At 57.7% G+C, this 21166-nt stretch overlaps 2 protein-coding genes across 7 annotated transcripts in view; both read left to right on the plus strand.

Moving 5' to 3' along the window:
* The window catches only part of NUP93 (nucleoporin 93kDa), a 93536-nt gene extending 92915 nt beyond the window's left edge, over nt 1–621 (plus strand). For all 4 annotated transcript variants that reach the window (XM_004693583.2, XM_012733189.1, XM_004693584.1 and 1 more), the window contains one exon: nt 166–621. In XM_004693583.2, the coding sequence (XP_004693640.1) occupies nt 166–276 (111 nt within the window). In that variant the 3' untranslated portion in view covers nt 277–621. The remainder of the gene's footprint in view (nt 1–165) is intronic.
* Nucleotides 622–15265: 14644 nt separating this feature from the next.
* Nucleotides 15266–21166, plus strand: part of SLC12A3 (solute carrier family 12 (sodium/chloride transporter), member 3) — a 32590-nt gene continuing 26689 nt past the window's right edge. For 2 of the 3 annotated variants that reach the window (XM_004693586.1, XM_004693588.1), the window contains exons 1-8: nt 15267–15569; nt 15996–16148; nt 17045–17120; nt 17930–18025; nt 18255–18394; nt 18647–18757; nt 19352–19463; nt 19615–19745. In XM_004693586.1, the coding sequence (XP_004693643.1) occupies nt 15288–15569; nt 15996–16148; nt 17045–17120; nt 17930–18025; nt 18255–18394; nt 18647–18757; nt 19352–19463; nt 19615–19745 (1101 nt within the window). In that variant the 5' untranslated portion in view covers nt 15267–15287. Of the gene's footprint in view, nt 15570–15995; nt 16149–17044; nt 17121–17929; nt 18026–18254; nt 18395–18646; nt 18758–19351; nt 19464–19614; nt 19746–21166 lie in introns of all 3 variants that reach the window. The other variant, XM_004693587.1, reaches the window with a different exon arrangement.

The raw sequence follows: 21166 nt of genomic DNA on the forward strand, positions 1-21166 counted from the left end.
TGACTCTGCCGCTGGGGCACCTGGCCGTGGGCGGGACGGCGAGACTGTCGTCTCCCAGGGACCTGCTCCCAGCACTCCGGAGCGGCGTGGAAGCACGTGGTGTCCTGTGGGCACAGCCCTCCCTGGAGCGTTAACTGGCGGCTCTCTCTTGTTCTGCCTCCTCAGCAACTGCGAAGCCAGGCCCGCGCCCTCATCACCTTTGCCGGGATGATCCCCTACCGCACGTCCGGGGACACCAACGCCAGGCTGGTGCAGATGGAGGTCCTCATGAATTAAGTCCCGTGCGCGCGGCTGCGGGGCTGTGCTCAGCGCCTCGGGCACGTGGGCTGCCGTGGTGGGCTTTCTGCTTTTATTTCTGTTGTGTTTTGTTTTGTTTTTTGTATTATATATTTTTGTCAACACCAATAAATTTCTTTGATTTGTATTTCTTTTCACATTCTTTTATTTTCTTTCTTTCTTTTTTTTTTTTTCCCTTTGAATTTTTGTTGAAGTTTTTATTTGTGTGGGAGGAAATGTCTTCGCTAGTCAGGGGGCCAGGAATGATAGGCTCAGATAGGTGCGTGTGGTTTGGTTAAAGATGACCTCAAATTATTAAAAACTCGCCCAAAATGAGCAAGGAAATGAAGCCTTTGGGAGTGACTTTTATTTAGATAAAACATCCCTTGTGCAGCAGCCACGGCCCATGTTCACGTCCCGGGCAGGTTAGGGCCGTGTGTGAGACATCGAGCGCTCCAGGCCCCTCCTCTCAGGCACGCCTTGAGGACCCAGGTGACCCAACACCATCTCCAAAGCATCTGCTCTGACCCCAGGGTTAACTAGCTCTCGGTTCTGCGGAGCTCCCACGGGGAGTGAACGCAACAGGCCTGGGGGTAGCAGACAGCACCCATGCCCGGCTGAGGCTGCCCGGCTGAGGCTGCCCCTCAGAGGTGACTGCTTGAGGATGGCGTAGCCCCCTTTTCGCTTCTCTGCTGGTCATTTGGCAAGTTTTGGCTTCAGAATACAGATACTGCTGGGCGTCAGTGCCAAGCGTATTTGTTCCCTGCACCTGTTCAGTGACTGCCCCCCATCACTGGCTCTGTCCCCCGAGGCCCTGGGATAAATAAGCCAGAGAGGAAAGGAGGGCTGGTGTTTGCCCGCAGTGGCCCTCTGGGAGCCCCGGGGCCGGCTCTCCCCAGAGGATGTCACGAGCCCCCGAGTCCCCAAAGGTGCTTTTGCTCCTAGGAAGGAGTCTCTCGTGTAGGCACGGTTATCCGCACCAGCTTCTGGTGGCGGAAGCAGGTCACCTCCTCTTTCGGAGAGAGCCGGTGTGTCACGTGCTGCACCTCCGTCGGGTCCCGCAAATCCCCCCTGGTGGTGTCCGAGGGTCGTCGGGGCCGCTGTGCCGCCTCCACTGGCCCCGTCTCCACCTGCGCTGGACTAAGACAGCCCCAGAGATGAGCGCTGCGGGCGATGTGACTTAGCAAGTTCTGTCCTGTGTACAGGTACTGGTTTAAAGATAAAATATTTGAAAAGTGATTTTCTTTAACAGCGCTTTAGAAAGAGCACTCGGAGGACCTTTCCTAAAGTGTGGCTTGGTTTGGTTTTGTTTTTTGAAACATTAGATCTCACTGCAAATGGAAATGTTGACAGTATCATGAAAGAGGGAAGACTAAGTTGTTTATTTATGTGTTTGCTCCCCGGCTCGTTCTGCTTGTTATTCTTACAATGAGAATTGTGCGAATTTCCTCTCCTCGCATCACATGCTTCTGCCAACTCGAAGCAGAGGTGCCTGTGAGGCCTGCATCGGGGTGACAGGTAACGGAGACGGAAAGTCGGAAGGGAGAGAAAAGCTACAGGCCTTGAGCCGCCCCGATGGGGGCCGTGTGGTTAGAGGAAAGTCCCTGGTTGGCATTTGAGGACTGGAGTTGCCCGTTGATAGGAGAAATACAATAAGCAGGTTCATACCAGATGGGCCAGGCTCACGGGGCAAATCCCAGAGCTCACCCTTCTGTGGGACGCAGGAGGGTGGCGGACTCGGCTGGCCACAGCAGCTTCCGTGTGCCCAGAAATCATGATCCTGGCCAGAGGCTTCAGCAGCAACCTTCTGCTTGACGTTGGTCCGTGATTTCACCCTTTACCCAGAGAATAGACAGCGGCATGGGGGTCTCTCCCAGGGAGGAGTTGCCAATCTTTCTAAAGAAGTCAAGGGCGCCTGCAGGCTGAGGGCCCGTGCTGCCTCAGAGTGGTTCATGATAAACACACCGAGCCCCTCGGGGGGGAAGCGCCGATTTGATCAGGGGCTTTCTTTTTCAGCAATTTTGATTTCAAGGATTCTGAACTTTGGATTTTTTTTTTTTTCTTTTTAAATAGAACACTCTGGATGTTCACCTTCACAGGGGAAACTGAACTGAGTCTGGGGGGTCCTCAGAGCCTCAGAGTGGTAAAATTGCTTTCACCACTCCTGAGCAGGGTGGGCTCATGGGAGGGCAGACGATGCCACCCACACTGGGTCAGTGTGAGGCCCTGCTGCGCCCCCCCCCCCCCCCCCCGAGAGCTTACAGTGTAGTGAGAGACGCCACGGCTCTAGCCTGGCCCACTTGCAGGCCAATGCGTTAGTGCCTGCTTCGAAGTGGCTCCTGAACCATGAGACTCACGTTGAGACCCTCACAGGGAGGGGCTGACATGATCCCTGGGTTCCTTTCAGAAGCCTTGAATTTGCTGAATTAAAAAGAAATGGTGAGGATTATTCTGTTTTTAGATCCTGGCCCCTGGATCTTAGAGGAAATCGTCTTGACCCATAATGGTAAATAAGCGTTCGTGTGCCTTCGCCTGGATCCCCACGTCCTTGCTTCACTGGGCCTCAGGACCTTTATCTAGCTCATTAGGTAGGTCACAGCTCTGCCAGGTTTCCATCTTGCGTCTCAGGAAGTGACTTGTACACTGAATGCAGTGAACCCCAAGTCGGGGTTCTGTGTCCCAGGCCTCTGAAGTGCTGGCACTGACAGGCGCCCCACTTAGCATCATTCAGCCAGAGTGCCTGAGACTGACTGAGCCCCGTGGCCAGCAAATTGGGGGGGATGTCCCTTTTCAAAATTTCCAGTGGAAATGGCATTTTATGGCATCTCTGCCTGCATTTTATGTCAATAAAATAAACTTCCACACCTGCACTGTGCAGGGGTATCGGGAAGAAGTCAGCATCTCAGTATACAGGAATTACAAAGAACCAAGAGAACATGGACCTGCTGAATGCCCCCCTTCCTTGTAGGCCGAGCTCAGAGGTGACACTCAGCCAACCACCCCACAATTTGATAGTGTGCACTTCTTCCTGAGGGAAAAGCCTAAAACCATTAACTAAAATGCTCCTAAACTTGCTGGTGACTTACACATCGGGCCTTGCCATACGCTTACCCCAGCCGAGCCCACGGGCTGGCTAACCAGGCGCCCCGCGTTGATACATCACTGGGTTCACTTCAGCAGGCGCGAAGTTCTGTAGGTGCTGGCTGTGCTGGGGCAGAGGGTGCTCAGGGCAGGTCAGTCCCGTCCCAGCCGCTCGGGGTGCGCCTCTCCCTTCAGGTCCTGTTACAGTCACCTGAGTGGAAACACTGGTGGTTTTGAGTTTCTCCCCCAGGGAAGAAGGGAATTTTTCTGTCCCAGCCTTGGGCTTCGAGATGCTTCTGTGTGCCCGCCTGAGGATCTGGCCAGCCACTCACCCTCCGCGAGGTTTAAACCAGCAGTGTTTTGACCTCAGGTGCTAGCTCATCTGGGCTAAGGCTCCTTAGGGGGCATTCACTGAGGAGAGGGGGGAGAAGAGTGTCTCCTGGGGGCAGATGACAGAGCTGGTCTTCCAAAAGAAGGAACCGTGGAGGAAGGGGGTGGGGACTGGATTTACTGTTAGTAAGAGAATCAGGTCTTCAAAGGGGTGTGAGGGAGAGGCTGGCTGGGCCAGACCCGCATGGCCATGGGATGCCTGTCCTGCCTGTTGCCTTTGCAATCTGTTTCTTGGGAAAGAGTTCCTGGTCACTGGCTCTGTTTGAGCAGGAGGTGGGGCACTGTGACCCGGGAGGGCTCCTAGCAGCAGCAAAGCAGACAGCAGAGCCTCCTTTGTGGCCTCAGAGAGCTGAGGACAGGACCCGGGCATCCAGGGCAGAAGACCTCAGCCGGGACCCTCAGTGGGCCGAGTTAACAATTGAAACAGCAGGCTGCCCATTTAAATTTAATTGTAGATAAACAGTAAGTCCCTTACATGGGGAGGTCCCAACTTCAGCTGGCTCTCGCTTCAGACTTCGCTGGCATTTGCTGCCTAGAGGCCTTCCAGGGTGGCACAGGCTGCCAGCTCTCCAGCTGAATTGGATTATCGCCCTGATCTGTTGCGCTCTTCCTGCCTCTGTGGGCCGCGGAAACGCCAGTGACATACGAAGTCACTTGGGAGGGGGCAGGGACTGGAGTGAGTTCTGGAGAGCCCCCAGACCCAGTGGGGTGCTGACGGCCAGGCTGACCTTGGCTGCTGTCATCCGCTGGGTGTTTTTCCATCAGGAACTTCAGATGTCGTGTACCTCTTGAAGAGGCGAGGTGGCCACGTACAGCCTTTTCACACTCGATCATAACTTTTATTAGAAACAGCAGGGCGAACTCCTGGCTTTATTCGGTTGACTGTTTTCCTGTCTGCTTTTCTGACACTGTGGCTCTGTGGTTTCTGTGGGCTGAGGGCGAGGTGGGGGCATCTGTGGGATCTGTGTGTGCCTTTCTACACAGTAACTTCTGCATTCACTCTGTTTAGGCTGGTTCCTTCACCACCACCCTGAACAGTCAGTAAATTTCTACAGTATCCAACCCCCCACCCCCTCCCCCAGTGCCAGCCATGTGCTCTCTTGTTCTCATCTTCAGTGGGGTGAAAACCTCTCTCGGCCCTCCTCTCCCGCCAAGGCAAGGCCGAGCTCCTCTGAAGGCGGCAGACGTGTGTCTTCCCAGCTTCTGGGGGTGCTGGAGCCTGGCCCGGCCGCTACTCCCTGCAGGGAGGGCCGGCGCCAGCCCGTGCCTGGGTCTGTGATGGCCCCACAGGTCTCTGTAAGTACGGGACACCCATCCCTGCTCAGGTCTCCCTTTCCCTGTGCAGGGCCTGGCTGAGGCGTGGGGACTGTCTGGGAACGATTTGGTGATAATGCCAGAAAGGGCGAGTACTCTAAGGCTGGGAGCCGGTACAAACCTGTGACTCTTCCCTTGGACTCTTGGGGAAGGGGAGGTAAGACTGAGGCTGTCGGAGGGCGGGAGACAATGTGTTTCTGACCAGGAGAGTCAGATCCAGATCTGAGCCGTGGGGTTCTGCTTGGGGATACGCAAAGGGCTGGGAAGAGAAAGGGTATCTTCTCTTTCCTTCTGGGAGGTGCCCCTGCGGCAAACTGTGGCCCTGTTTAACGGTCTCAGCGCTAGAGACTGGCCTTCCAGTGGGCGGAAGACTCTCGATGCCACCCAAGTGGTTAGGGCCACTGGTCACCCCGATATGAAGATAGCTTAGCCATTCCCTTGAATGGGTCTCCATGGAAGCCTCAGGGACCGGACAGTCACAGAGAAGTATGAGGACTGAGGGGCAGAGCCTGGCAGAGTGCTGTATGTGGGGGCCTTTCTCTCGGGGAGGTTGACTGGAAAGTCCTTTCCCTTCCTGAAGCCATCGCCTCCGCCTGGCTGACCCTCCCACACTCTGGGGGTTCTGGGGTGAGCTTTTGTGCAGACCAGCCCTACAGCTGGTCAGCTCGCTTGTTGAGGAAAATTATTTTTTAAATTAATTTATATATATTTTACGTTAGTGTTCATGATTAGGAGAAATAAGCCAAACTGCAAAGGGCACTTGAGCTCCTCAAATACAGATGTTCAGAATGTGGCCTCCTGGCGGCCAGCGAGACCCTGGCATTAGCACCAAATGCCCAAGTAGGATTTGAGACCTTGCAAAACTAAATTCTGAAAGGAAAGAACCAAGCCTGGGTGGGGTGGGGGAGGAGAATGATGAGGAAACAGCCTCCAGACAGAAAGTTCTGGAAACACAGAACTGTCATGGAGTAAGTAGCCTCAGAGGCTTCAGGGCCACGTGTGGTCAAGAGACCATCACTAATTTTGGAGCCAGACTTAAAATCCCTTCGTCAGCACTTGGTAATGGTGCGGCCGAGGGCAAGTCACTGGATAGCTCTGAGCCAGTCTGCTCAGGTATAAAGCAGGATCCGAATTCCTATTCCAGGGGGCTGCTGGGAGGATTAATTAATACAAACCACCTGCCTCTGACAACGAGGGCCCTCAGTAAAGGTTTATTTTGGTCACCCTGCGTCCAGCTTCGTTTGGCTGTCTCTAAGACTGTAGGGGTGTCCTCTGCTCTTTGGCTCTGCTCTTCACAACATATTTCTCAAGTGGGTACAGAACCCAGTCCCCCCTCCCCCAGAGGGGCTTTCTGTTTTCTTTCTTACAATAGGCAAATTAGGTCAACATTGATAGGCCAAAAATTAACTGTCAGGGACAGACACTAATGTCAAGTGACTGCCGAGCGGAGAATACAGTCCCCAAGTATCTGAGTGTCTGTCTGATGCCAACATTGGCTGAGCTCTGGGGACTGCACAGCGAGACCCCTGCCCTTAGGGTCTTATTTTTATTGAGTGAGATCTACAGTAATAGGCCTAACCCCCCCCCCACCCCCCCAGCCATTCACCCCCCTGCCATTAGCCTGGGACTGAGCTCACATTGTGTTTGGGAAAAGAGAAAAGCAGGCCCGAGTTTGTGCTCACACATCATAATACAACAGGGAGCCTTGAGAAGGGCCCAAGAGAATGAGGGATAAGAAGGGCAAAGGTGGGATTTCCTGTGGCCGGGGCAGGGGAGCCCCCCTGTAAGTGACCAGGATTCAGACCTGCGGTTGGCGGGAGGGGACAGCAAGTCGCCCTCTTGCTAGCGACGATACAGGGGGCACGCCCTGGTCGCCCCCGTCAATTATGCTGCCCTTAATCTTTCCTATGACCTTGGAGCAGGAGAAACTGCAGGACTCAGGTGAGTTGAGGGGTCTTGGAGCCAGGGAGAGACTTGCCAGAGGTTTCAGCCCTCAGGTTCAGCCCATCCTGGCCACGCTGAAGCCTACCTGACTGTAGGGGCCCCTCTGTTCAAAAGGTAAGCATGAGGGTGAGGCGGCGGTTAGTAGGGTGGTGCATGTGGACGCATCGATAGTTCCAGCCTGCCCGTTGCCTGTGGGCTGGGAATCCAGCAGAAAGGCTGGCAGCCAACGTAGATGTTCCTGTGTCTGCCAGGGAGAGTTCTCTAAAGACTTTACAACGTGGAAGATCATTTTTTCTGATAGGCTAGAGCAGCACTTCCTGCGATCAGGGAGCCAGGCTCGGTGCTGCGCACGGCGTCGGGCGACTCATCTTTGCTCTAGCTGACGGCTCCAGGTCTGCCCCCTCCACCCTGGCTACCCGGCAGCCTCTCGGGGAGCTCCGAAGACCTCTGCCCCCTGAGCATCTGACTTGATTGCCGGGGTGGGGGCGGCGGGGGGCATAGGCCCGTGGTATATTTTAAAGCTTCCCAAGTGATTTTTCATGCCCTGGTTCAAGAGCAAGATCATGAACCCTGTTCGGGTTGAAAGCAGGGCTTGGAGAGTGGGCCTCTGAGCCTCTGTATCCTCAATACAGGTTTTTAATAAATCATAGGCCGCGATGCACTGAAGAGGAATAGGAAAATTCCAACTGCTTAGGAAAAATATATATGGTACCCAAAACACATACTGGGTCACTTGCCCACTGCGTCCCCACCAAGGTCAAAGTCAGTTCTCCATGGAGCGGGGGCTGTCGTGTTGGGTGGTTAGGGGTAAAGATGGCATCCGTTGGAGAACACCCGTGTTGAGGTGGGGGCGGGCATGAGTGGCAAATTTCCCAGAAACCACCAGTGCATAGCATACGACCACTTGCTTTATCCCTGGCCCCTCACCAAGGGTGTTCTTTCCTAGCACCCAGCACTACTGGGCTCCCCGGGGGAGCCCAGGCTCCACAGGCCGACCCTCAAACTTCTGCTGCACGCCCTGCCCCTGGCGACGTGGATTCTCGCTTGAATCCAGGCCCTGGCGCACCTTGGCATCGATGCTGCCCATGACTACTGTTATCTTGCAACTGAATCCTGGTGTGAGGTGCAGGGTGCCATTGGCAGAAGACCCTTAGGATTGTGCTGTGGGACGTGGAGGAGGCCAGCAGCCTGTCTCAAATGGCCCACCCGAGTTGTTTGCACTCCAAATGATGGCCTCTGTGGACCCTGAGCTCTGATGACTGCGGCCAGCACCCTGAGGGGTTCTGCTCTTTGACCCTGCTTTCCTCTTGCCCTACCTCTCCCTATGCCCCAGCTTGTCTGTTTTTAAATAAATTTAGCAGCTGTCCTTACCTGAAAGCACAGCACAGCCTTAGTTGAAGATAGGATGGTTTCCTCCCACCTTTCTTTTTCCTGGACTTTTGGGGTCTTACCCCCCCCCCAAAAAAAGTTTATATAATACAAAGCACCATACCATTAATGTCCTTTGAAATGCTGCTTTCGCACGTTTGCTTTCCTGATCTTCAAAAACTCATTGACTGAGTGGAATCAGCCATTTGACAGATGAGGAAGCTAAAGCAACACAGGCCTCGGTCACAAGGTAGGTGGCACAGAGCCGGCCCAGGCTTCTCTGGCTCACACCCTTCCTGCTGTGTCAGGCTGGGCCCCTGGGTGGGAGTGCTGAGCTTTTAAAGCCATCTCTGATTCTAGGCTCCCGGGGCCCTGCTACAGGAGCAGGCCAGAATCTCCTAGGTTCTGAACATATTCTGACTTAAAATGCATCGCAAATTAAGCAAAACTGTATTTAAAAATGAAGGGCTAGACTCCACACGTCCTGGTTAGACGGCTGCTCTTATGCAAGGCTGAGGGACAGAGATGCCAGGACTCTGGCTCCTTGGGGTCTTGGGGAGCACATTGGCAGAACAATCGAGGTATAGAGTAACGTGTTATATCTGTTACTGTGAGACTACATTTTTATTAGAATTGCTCTTTCAGTTTTCGTCGATACAGCAGGACTTGACTCAGGTCTCCCTACACTGGACATCTCAGCCAAGCCTGGCTGGAGGGAAAAAAGACAGCTGGAGGTTTATTTTCTTTGTGAAAAGTGGGGGAGAATTTTAATCTCACCCTGAGAAGAGAGCTACTGCTGATTGTACTTCTACTTTTCTCCTTGGCCTCGAGGAAGCTCCAAGTTAACATTTGGCTTACTCCATCCCTAAATCATTGCTCCTCCCTCCTTCCCTCTTTCCTCCCTTTCCTCCTTCCTTCCTTCTGTCCTTCCTTCCTTTCTCTTTTTGCCTGTATTCTGTGATTTCTTTCATATTCTCCATCCTGTTACTGCCTAAGCCAGAGGAAGTCACCCCTTGTCTGACCCGTGCAGTAATTTATTTGGGGGTTTATACCTTTATGCCCTGGCTGTGACTCTTCTAATGAACTCCCTGAGGACAGTGATTGTGCCTATATTTCTGTGTATATTCCAAAATGGGCAGATTGTGTCTAAAATACAGCATCAAGAGCTAGTTACTTGTTGAATGCATTTTGGCTAATAGGCCTTTGTAGAAGTCAAGTGTAGCGACACGAAGAAAAGCAACCAGGAACCCTTCCTTTGACACTCAGCGCACTTAACCCATCAGTCACGCGTCCCTTTTCACTTTTGCTGCCAGTTACGTCAAGGTACTTCAGTGTCCAACTGCTATAGCATTGTCCAGGGAGAAGGACTGGGATTGTGACAGGGACGGCATGTAACCCACAAGGCACAAGAGGATCCTGGTGTCTCGGTCCTGGTGCTTGGGAGGGGTCTTCGCTCAGGCCTGGTACCTCCCTGACTGTTCCAGGTTTCGGTGTCTGCCCCCTCCTGGCGCCACCATCCAGTCTGTGAGCCCCGTGAGGGCAGGACTCTCACCCCACCGCTTGCAGGCCCTGTTCTCGTTGGTCGGGAGGATGCTCACACCGAGCCAGGAGCAGCGTCCAGAGGAGGAAGCTGGCGGAGTTCTGGTATTGTTGCTGCAGCTGGTGTTGTGAATCAGGCCGACGAGCAGCGCATCCTCTTACCCGGCTATTTCACGACACCAGGGTTGCATCATACCCATCCTCTCCAGACGAGCCGCGTGGGACCGGGCGGATGTGGACGAGGGGACGTGGCGGGAGGGGTGCAGAGTCTGCGTGGGACGTGCACCTTGAGCCCTGAGCTCAGTCCGACCGCTCCTTGGGGTCACCTTGGGAGTTGTTCAAAAATCCTGGCGCCTGTCCTTCACCCCCTTGTGTCCCCCAGGCCCACAGCCTCGCCAGCATGGGCAGGGCTCGCTAGAGGCCATTATAGGATGTGCCAGTGGGCCCCAAGGCTCAAACTGGGGCACTGTCGTGCCTGACTGTTGCCACAGCCCACCCGCCTCCCCACCCTATTTCTTCTGTGCTGTTGTCTGTATTGCCTGCCTCACTGAGGCCACTGGCTGACTTTCTAGGAACAGATAGGATCTGCTCCTCCAAGGTCAGGCCCCGTACCCCGGCATCCAAGGCCCTTCCCACTCCAGACTCAGAAATGATCCCACATTTCCGCCTCTTCCTATCTCTTGATCCCTTGCAGGACACGAGTCCCACACTGATTCTGTCAGAATATACCTAGATTCCCAAGACTTCCCACACTAGCCGCCCTACAGCCACTCTCTGGCCTGGCTCCTGCCATAGCCTACCTGTGAGGGCCCCCGATGAGTCTTGTCTTGCCCCTTGGTTCCCTGAGTCCCTTCTCCAAATAATAGGCAAAGTGATCTTTGGAAAATACAAATCTGACCATCACACGATAGAATATAAAACTTCTAACTGCTTTTGAGGCCTTGCATGTCCCCTTCACTGGGGAGGCCCTATACCCTGGCCCTCATGTCGTACAGGCCTCTTGACACCTTGAAACTCAACCACACCTGCCCCAGGACCTTTGCACATGCTTTTCCACTTCTGTTTGTAACTTCAGGGCTCATTCCTGTTCATATGTGGGTGGTCCTTTCCCATTGTAGGAGCTCAGCTCAAATTTTTCATTCTCAGAAAACCCTGAATGGCCCGCAAAAACAAAAACAAAAACAAAAACAAAACACCTCAAGACTTTGTTAATAATACCACTAGATGTATTATATAATGATTGCTTGTTTATTCATTGTCTGTCTGTTCCACTAGAATGTAAGCTCCAGGAGGGCAGGGCCCCTGTCTTGTTCCCCGTGGTGACTCTCCTGCCTTTCACAGGGCCTGGTATGCAGCAGGCACCCAATAAATGCGTGTGACTGAAGAAACTTTCAGACCCCTTTCAGCCTCACCTCCCACTACTTCCTTCCTCCTCCTTTACCCCCATGGCATTGTATGTACCACTCCCACCCCAAACTTCATGCTGGCTCCACCCTAGCCCACCCATCTCCATTCTCAGGTCCCCTCCCTCTTTGCCAAGCTGGGACCATGATCCCCTGGCGGTTTGTCTGCCAGGCTGGACTGAGCTCCCCATGCCTGGAGCACATGCCTCTGTGGTCACCAACGCAGGGATCCCGAGACTCAGAGGTTGGGCAGGCCACACCGTCCTCCCTTCAAGCGTAAGGTTTTCACGTCTCGGGGGTTTTCTGGCCACTGAGTTTTTCAGGTCCTTGACTGCCCTGTTCTTCCCCTTTTGAGAACCGGGAAAGGCCCGGCGCCGTGGCCCTCAGCCAGGGCCTGACAAGGACAGTGAGCTGCATCTGACATCAGCTGCTGCAGAAGCTCAGGCTGAGGCCGCAGAGGTCAAGTGACTTGCTCCCAGTTGCACCGGAACTGATGCTGAGATGCAAGCCCTGAGCCTCCCTGGGGCCTAGCACAGGGAGCATGTGATTCCGTGTCCTGGGTGCTGGGTCCCAGAGCTGAGGGGCTCTGGGGTCCCTGGAAGCTAGTAGCAATCCTGTGTAGCCAGGACGGGGTTCCCATCAGCAGGAGTGGCTCAAGTTGAATCCCATCCACGTGAGAGACTCCTCTCTTGGGGCCCTGTGCTTCGGGGCAAGGTGCTATGGAGGTCCCTACTGAAGCCTTTTGAGGTCCTTAAACCCCCTCCCCTCCACCCAGAGAGATGCAGAGGGGCAGGAAGGCTTCTAGAAGCAACAGCCTCTGCGGGACAGGAAGGGACCTTGTTGCTGCCCCAGGCCCACTACAGCAGAAGCAGGAGGAAGTGACTGGCCCAAGGTCACCCAGCCACTCTCCGTGCACTGGAAACCAGCCCAGCCCCTTCAGTCCCCTCCCTCTCCTAAGATCTTAATCAGGAATTTTCCACAGCAGCCCCAGGCCAGGGTGATAGGAATGGTGCAGGGGTGTGAGGCAGCTGTGATTCTCTCAGTCAAATAGCAGCCAGAGAGGGTGATAAGATCTACCCCAAGGCCCCATAGGGAATCAGTAACTCACAGCCCCCCCAGATCAGACAGCAGTGAGGGCTGGAGGGGGGGGAGCTTTGACCACGTGGGGGCCAGCCGCAGACCTCACCTTGGGGCTTCTGTCCTACTGGTTGGAGGGACTGGACCTCCGGGAAGGGGGTGGGCAAACTGAGGGAGATTAAGGGGAGCCCAGAGAAGACCTTCGTGATCCTTTTAGCGTCATCGTTGAGGTCCTCTGTCACCTCCATGCCCACCTGAGGTGGCAGAACCCCCTGCAAAAGCACCTTCCACGCACCCCAACCTGGGTCAGTCCCCGTCTCTGTCAGTCCCTCTGCTGTCTGGCAAGAGTGTCCCAGCCGGAAGGGCGATTCCCTAACATGGTCAGCATTTCCACCTGCCCCTCTGCCTGGCCTTGCAGCTGGACACTCCTGGATAGGAGCCGGGGGCCAGGCCAGCCCGGGCCCTCTGCGAGTCCCCCGCCCACCAGTGCTGGCCAGGTCTAGAGCCCCAGAACACCCCGCGTCTGGGGCTGGCACTCTGCGGGCCTTTGCAGGCTCCGAGAGGCTGGGGCGGGAGAGAGAATGTCCGCCCGTCCTCCAGAGCCGCTGGGGCCTGAGCAAAGCCACGTCCAGAAGCTGGGGTTGGCGGTGGTTGAGGCCTCCCTCTGTCTCCTGGTTGGTGGGGGTGCGGGGGTGACGCATGGTCCGAGACTCAGTCAGGGTGTCTCCCCCACCTGGGCCCTCCTTCCAGGGCCTCCCAGCCATGGCCGCCCGCACCACAGAGCGGGGTGGGTGGGGTCACCGGCCCCCACTAACTCACCAGCACGGGCTCCACTGTCCCTCACAGCCTAGCGGGTGGGAGGTCAGTCAAGGTTTGTTGGGTGAATGACTGAAAGGTGTGAGACCCTGCGGGTGGGGGCGGGGGTGTGACAGTGTGAGGCAGTGTGAGCTGCTCCCGGGGGAGGTAGACCTGAAGCCAGGTGAGCACGGGGGCTTTCACAGCCGCCCCAGGGCTGTCACCTGAGGGGAGCGGAGTTTGGGGTGGGGGGTACGCAGGACGGGCCAGAGGGAGGCGCGGGCTGCCATGTAGACACAAAACCTGGCCGACCCAGGACGCCAGGCAGCAGTGGCCCTTCAGAGCTGGAGACAGCACCCCAGACTGTCCCCTAGCACCATCATGGGTAGGGGTCTCCTGGGGGGAAGGAGGCACAGCTGTCAGGCCGAGCGCCCTCCCCACGGAGCTCCCCTGCACCCACCACACTGGCCATCCCCTCAACCATCACCCACCTGTCTGGCCCCCCACAACGCCCACTTCCAGGACTCAGCTGTCTCTGGTAACCATGTGGCTCCCCCAGACCCTCAGTGTCGCTCATGGCGGGGCCTCGGGGCTCCCCAGAACTGGAGCTACCTGGCCCAGGGCTGTGGCAGGGCCTTCGCCCCCTGGGCCTCTGTCGCCCAGGGCCTGGGGTGCCCTGTCTGGGTTGGGAAGACACCCTGTGCCCTGGAGGCTGTGCCCTGGGAGGTTCTGGGTGCGTGCACCTGGGCCCGGCTGCCCGCAGCCCTCAGCAGCTGAGGAGCACATCTGGCCACCTGCTGAGCTCCCGCCGGGGGTCCGTGTCCATCATGACGACTGAGGTGTCTCTGGAACAACATTGAATTAAAAAAAAAATTGAATTAAAAAAAATATGATGGTTTATTTATTTAAATTTATTTATTTATTCATACAGAACTGGGGTACAGGCCAGAGATGTGGAGAGTGATAGGATTCACCAGAGACAGAGTGGGGAGCAGAACAGGCAGATTGGCGAAGTCCACTGCTGAGGGGAGCAGCGGGCGAGTCAGGAGAGTCCTGCCACGCCATGTGGTCACCTCCGGGGCAGGCGGGGATCAAACTCATGCAGAAGTGGCTTTAGCTTCTTAATACTGTGCTTTAACCCGCTGCGCCACCAGGGAGGGCTTATAATGGTTTATTTTTACATCACTTTGTGCATATTTTCATCTCAGTTGTAATCCCCATGGACTTCCAAATCACCCTATACCATCACCATAGTCCAGTGCACTTCCCGCCCCTCACTGTTTTTGATCCCATTCCCCACTCCACCTCCATGAAATGTCTCTGGTATATAGCTGTTCATCATTATCATTATTTTCTTGCCTGTTCTGTTATATTCCTGTTATGAGAGAAACCATCAGGATTTTCCTTTTTCCTTCTGGCTTATTTCACTAAGCCATGATCCCTTCCAGCTCCATCCATGTTGCTGCAAAAGGCATATGTTCATCTTTTTGATTGCTGAGTAATATTCCATCGTGTATATGTACCGCATCTTTTTCATCCAGTCATCCACTTTTGGGCATTTGGGCTGTTTCCATGTCTTCCCTATTATAAACAAAGCAGCAATAAACATGGGGGTGCAGGTGCCTTTTTGAATCAGTGTTTTGTGTCTTTTGGGGAGGCGTGGGATTGCTGGGTCCTGTGGAAGCTCCAACACGTGTATCTGACAGCGTCAAACCACTCACCTAGTCAAAACTGCTAAATAAACAAAAATGCCATAAAATAAACACATTTTTACACCAGAGTCTTTGAGGTTACTAGGCCATCACTGTGGCCCTCATGGGGCCCAAAGGTCCCCTCTGGACACTGCCTTCCACGGCCAGGGGCCCGACGCCCCCTTCCCGGCTCTGCGCCAGCCCAGCCCTCCCTGTGCCAGGTGGGGCGGGTCTGTGGAGCGTGTGGGCCGGGCAGGTGCGTGTCCGCACCTCTCGCATGCCGGGACCCTGCTTGCCAGTTCTGGGCGGTTTGGGCCAACCTCCTTGCCTCCCCCTGCTGGGGCCCAGCCTATAAAGCCACCCTGAGTGTCCCCAGCGACCCTGCCCCCTCCCAGCCACCCAGACGGCCATGGCAGAGCAGCTGGCACCGGAGCTCCCTGGGGACACTGCCGTGTGCAGCGGGCGCTTCACCATCAGTACTCTGCTGGGGAGCGAAGAGCCCCCACCGCCGGCAGCCTATGACAGTAGCCACCCCAGCCACCTGACCCATGGCAGCACCTTGTACATGCGCACCTTCGGCTATAACACCATCGACGTGGTGCCTGCCTATGAGCACTATGCCAACAGCGCCCTGCCGGGCGAGCCCCGCAAGGTCCGGCCTACACTGGCCGACCTGCACTCCTTCCTCAAGGTAAGCGCTGTCTCAGAAGACTTGCCCTGCTTTGCTGTGTGACCTAGACCCAGTTACCTAACTTCTCTGAGCCTTGATTCTGTTGTCTGTGACGTGGGGCAAGCGTCTCCCTCCTAGGTCTAGAGGCACAAACAGAACATGGGCGTGGAAGTTGTAAAACTCTGGACACGGGTGGTAGTAATGTTTCCTGCATGGTCACTGGCCTGCCCCAGGCAGACTGGGCAGTCCAGAGGCCGCGAGTGCCGGTCACAGGAGCAGGCAGACAGAGGTTCACACCGGGGAGAGAAGGGGCCAGGAAGACTTGTATCACAAAGGGGGCTCCCTGGGTTTGCTGTCTGGGAAGCTGGACTTTGGGGAGGGGGCGGGGCAGGCCTGGCTGCTGCCTGCCTGGACCCCTGCTGGCCTGACCAGGCTCTGGGCTCCCAGCAGGAGGGCAGCCACCTGCACGCGCTGGCCTTGGACAGCCGGCCCAGCCATGACATGACTGATGGGCTGGTGGAGGAGCAGGGAGCCCCCTGCTCCAGCAGCGAGAAGACCCCCGGCGAGCCCGTGCGCTTTGGCTGGGTCAAGGGGGTGATGGTGAGTGGGGTGATGGGTGTTGGCTGGGTGTTGACTCTCAGACCTTGGCAGACCGGAGGCCTAACTGATTTCCCATCTAGATGAGGCCTCAATTTTCTCTGGCTTTGCGTTTCCTGACCTCCATATATTCCCAGACTACTTGGTTACTCACTCACTTGCTACTTAGCTACTCACTAGTAGTTCCTCAGTGTCCTCATTTGGGAAGTGAAAGCATTAAGTGAAAGGAACAGACATAACCTGCTAGTCAATTCCTACTGGGCGTTAGCAGAAACGGTTCCTGCAAAAGGCCACGAGGGGGCAGCACGAACACAGCCAAGAAAGGCTTCCTGGGCGTGATGGGAGGGACGGTCTGGGCCCAGAACAGCGCAGACCGGTCCCCAGACAGTGAAGAATCGCGGGAACCCGCTTTGAGCCCCCCTACACTCTCCCCTCCCCCCCCCGCCGTGGATGAATGTCACCCACCCCAAGACACCGCTAAGCCCCAGACCAGCCAGCCACTCCCGCCTGGGAATTTCAGCCTCAGCGGAAGCCCCTGGCTTTGCTTTAAACGTGGGAGCTGCAGCCACAGCCAGCTGAGCCCTGGTTTCCGCTTGGATGTGGCTAGTGGGCATTTGCCGAGCTCCCCTAAATGCCAAGTCTTCCAGCAGCTGGCCGCTGGGGCCAGGGTCCTGGGTGTGGAGCCGGTTGAGGGGCAATAATGCCAGCAGCCTGTCCTCAGGCCTCCGAGGGTGGGCAGAAAGGGCGGAGGTGCTGGGTGCCCCTCCCCTCCCGGGGAGCCCAGAGAGGACCCAGGCGTCCCCAGGCCCCCGCGCCTGAAGCCATGCAGGACAAGCCCTCGTGCACTTGACCTCTGGGTGTCCAGCCCACCCAGGTGACCCTGACCCCCTGTCCTTCAGATCCGGTGCATGCTCAATATCTGGGGTGTGATTCTCTACCTGAGGCTCCCCTGGATTACTGCCCAGGCGGGCATCGGTGAGTGGCACTCAGGGGGCGGGGAAGGTGGACACAGGCCTGGCCCTCGGAGCCCCCTGGGGCAACAACTGCAGGCCCTGAAGTGACCGAGGACGGGCTGGTGGGCGGGGGCCTCCAGGCGTGGAGTGAGCAGCTGGGAGCCTCCTGCCTCCATTTCCCCTCAGTAAGTGGTTATCTCGCAGGCCACTTGGGTCAGGAACTTGAGCTGTGGACAGGCCAGGAGGCAGATCCCAGCTGTGTACTGTGCTGCGTGATCTTGCACATGTTTCTTAACCTCCCTGAGGCTTGGATTCCTGATCGGTAAAAATGGAGGCGAACACATCTGAACCTCACAGCCTCTAGCGTGGGCTTCTATGATGCACGTAAAACAGAGCCCAGGATTTGGTCCCCTGAAGGGCTCATCAAGTAGCTATTACTTTTTTTTTTTTTTTAAGATTTATTTATTGATGCATACAGAACTGGGGTACAGGCCAGAGGTGCAGGGGCGGCGAGAGGACTTACCAGAGACAGAGTGGGGAGCAGAACAGGCAGATCGACGAAGTACACTGCTGAGGGGAGCAGCGGGCGGGTCAGGAGAGGTCTGTGGTGCCCTGTGGTCACCTCTGGGGCTGGGATCCAACTTGCACAGAAGCGGCTGGGGCCGGCTTGCAGTGCTTTGGTAAACTCGCTGCGCCACCAGGGAGGGCCCTAGAGACCCCAATGCTCAGCCGAAGTTCCGAGAGGGAGCTTGAGTCGTGGGGGACAGTCGGCTGATTCCTGCGGCTCCGCACTCGGGAGGTGCCCAGGGAGTGACCAGGCCCTCCCCACAGTCCTGACCTGGCTCATCATCCTGCTCTCTGTGCTGGTCACCTCCATCACGGGCCTCTCCATCTCGGCCATCTCCACCAACGGCAAGGTCAAGTCAGGTGGGCCCACCCCCACTCCTGCCTGGCTTACCGCCCCCCATCTTCCCTCGCGGACGCCCCAGCCCCACCCAACCTCCTTCTGCTTCCAGCACAGACTTTGGGAGCCCTCCACCCCCCAGCGGCCCTCTGCACCCCACGGTGACCCCTCTCCCGGCCGCAGCAAGCACCTGCCCACGTCCACCCCGGTCCACGGCTCCGGGTTCATGGCTCCTGGCCCTGGTCCCCACAGGCGGCACCTACTTCCTCATCTCCCGGAGTCTGGGCCCAGAGCTAGGCGGCTCCATCGGCCTCATCTTTGCGTTCGCCAATGCCGTGGGCGTGGCCATGCACACCGTGGGCTTCGCGGAGACGGTGCGGGACCTGCTTCAGGTGAGGCTGGGCCCGGCCCGGGGCCCGACTGTGCCCATCAGGGAGCAAGGCCACCATCCCACCGTGGGGCGACAGTGACAACCTCATGGAGACACCCAGCCGTCCCCGTCAGGGCTGGTGGCCCTGGGGCCAGACTGCCCGGGCCGCCACAGTAGCGGCTTCGGCTGTCTGCGTGTCCTGCGAGGGGGTCCCCACAATGTGGACGCGGGCGGGGGACCGGGCAGGGAAGGCAGCCGGCCCATGTGCCCCCAGGAGTACGGCTCGCCCATCGTGGACCCCACCAACGACATCCGCATCATCGGTGTGGTGACCGTCACCGTGCTGCTGGCCATCTCCCTGGCCGGCATGGAGTGGGAGTCCAAGGTGAGGAGGGCCCGGCCGGGCAGGGTGGGCGGCAGGGCGGCGGGGCTGCAGGCCTGGGTCCCGCTCGCTGTCCTCTCCTGACGTGCTGGCCTTGACGTTGCCCTGGACACGGACCCCAAGCAGACACCCTGCCCAGAGCAGCTTCTCGCAGGTGACCGCCAGGGGCCTGTGGGCCAGGGGCTCGGGTGGCCGGGTCCTTCCCTTCTGTGGCCTCTCTGTCCCTGGCGTGTGGCCCTCCTCCTGGCCCGGGACGGCCACCAGGTTCGCGGTCGGTCAGCCGAAGGGGCAGCTGGGGACAGGAGCGGCTTCCCGTCGCCTTCCCTCTGGCTCTGGTCCCGTCCCATCGTGGGACCAGTCTGGCGATGGTTCTGCTCACCCGGCTTCCCACTCTCTCCTTGGAGACCCTTCCCGGCCTACCCCCCCCCCCCGGCATAGGGGCACACCCCAGTCCCACCGTACCCCCGTTCCCGCTCTAGTCATGATCAGCGAGACAAGAGCCTTGCTGCGGCCCCAGCTCCGGACGTCACGGGTGTCGAAGAGCAGGCCCCTGGGGCGCCCGGGACCCCTGTGCTCTCTCAACCCCTTTTCCTGCAGGCCCAGGTGCTCTTCTTCCTGGTTATCATGGTCTCATTTGCCAACTACTTGGTGGGAACCCTGATCCCCCCATCTGAGGACAAGGCCTCCAAAGGCTTCTTCAGCTACCGGGGTTCGTGCACATTGGGGCCCCTGGCTCTGGGGGCAGGGACATCTGCCCGCCATTCTGGGGTCCCCGAGGCTGGGCCCCTCGACCCGGTGGCCTGGAGCCCGCCGGGCCCTCCAGTGAGAGCCGGGCTCTGACTCATGCCTTGGTTTTCCAGCCGACATTTTTGTGCAGAACTTGGTGCCTGACTGGAGAGGCATAGACGGCAGCTTTTTTGGGATGTTCTCGATCTTCTTCCCCTCGGCCACAGGCATCCTGGCAGGGGCCAACATCTCTGGGGACCTCAAGGTGAGCAGACACCGTCCCTGCCCCTCCTGGCACTGACCTACGGGTCTCAAGCTGGGCACGAGCCGGGCCGGAGGTTACCGGACCAGGCAAAATGCAGCCTGTCCGGTTCGGCCGTCCAATCCAGGCCCCTGTCGCCCCCCTCCCGCCCTCCTACCCCAGTGCTTCTTCGGGCTCTCAGTGGGAGAGCTGTTCTCTCGGCCTCGGGTCCAGTAATGGACTCGCCCCTCCCTCGTTCCCAGAACTCTTGGCCTAAGCGAAGATTGCCCAGCTCATCCTTCCAGAACTCAGAGCCGTGTGTCCTTGCCTGCTTGACCTCCCCCCAGGGCCTGCACTCTCCTTGAAGGTGGTGCAGGCAGGCACCTGGCATTCAGAGCCCCAGCTCACCCCCCCAGCCCCCCACCCCTGCTGCTGTCCCGTGGCCCTGCCCCCAGCCCTGAGGATCCCACAGCTTTGCCCAGGGGACCCCGTCCCTCCTCCATGACTTTGCTCTGCTGTGACCCTACCTGGGCTCCCCACCCTGCTTCTCTGTCCCTCTCCCTCCACTCTGGTGACCCCAGCCTCTGGCGAGAGGCCTCTGTGTCTGACTCCCCGCGGAGAGGCCACACACGCTCAGAGCCCAGGGCGTGTGTTGGGGGTGAGTGGTCAAAGGCCACAAACCGGCAGTGTTACAAAGGCGGGAGAAGGGGGCTCGGGCAAACCGCGGGCGAGGCCGGCTGCGCTGGGGCTTGAAGACAAGCAGGTGTGGGGCGAGTCAGTCGGTGGGCGGCTGGGCACTGCCCGCCATGCCTGGCCCCGCCTAGATGGGCTCGTGGCGCGCTTTCCTTCTGAAGTCAGGGAAGACTGTGCCTTGGAGACGCCGGGCCTGTCTGGGTCTCCATGGATACCCCCAAGTGCCACCCGGGCCCTGAAATCAGAGCACCCGGTTTGTGGGGCGCCTCTCCCTTCTCTGGGGGGCAGTCTCCTGAGGTCCCCGCAGCCATGGGGCTTGTGTCGACACAGCCCGGTTCCCTCCCTGCCGAACTACAGATGCTCCATGTAGCTTCCCAGTTGCCGCCAGCCTTGGCCCAACGTGCCCGGGTAGAGCCCGGCACCTGGCGCCTGAAGGCCCTCGAGTCTCCCGGGGCTCCGGCCCTTCCTCCCTCCGCCCAGGGTCCTCGGGGGAAGAGTATCTCTAGCTCTCTAGCTCCTGCCCGGGGGTTCGTGCATGGAGCTGCCCGCAAGGCCCCCACTTCTCCCTCCTGGGCAGGAGGTGACGGGGCCCCACTGTGTGCTGAGCTGGCTGCCTGGCTCGGCCCTCAGCCGCTGCCCTCTCCAGCGCTGGCCTCGGGCAGCCGGCTCAGGCCGCACACACCCGTGGCAGAGAAGCGGCTCCAGCCCCTGACCTCAGTGCCCCTGACCTCAGTGCCACTGACCTCAGTGCC

Source organism: Condylura cristata, unplaced genomic scaffold, assembly GCF_000260355.1.
Source record: "Condylura cristata isolate star-nosed mole 26May11 unplaced genomic scaffold, ConCri1.0 scaffold00039, whole genome shotgun sequence".
NCBI lineage: Eukaryota > Metazoa > Chordata > Mammalia > Eulipotyphla > Talpidae > Condylura > Condylura cristata.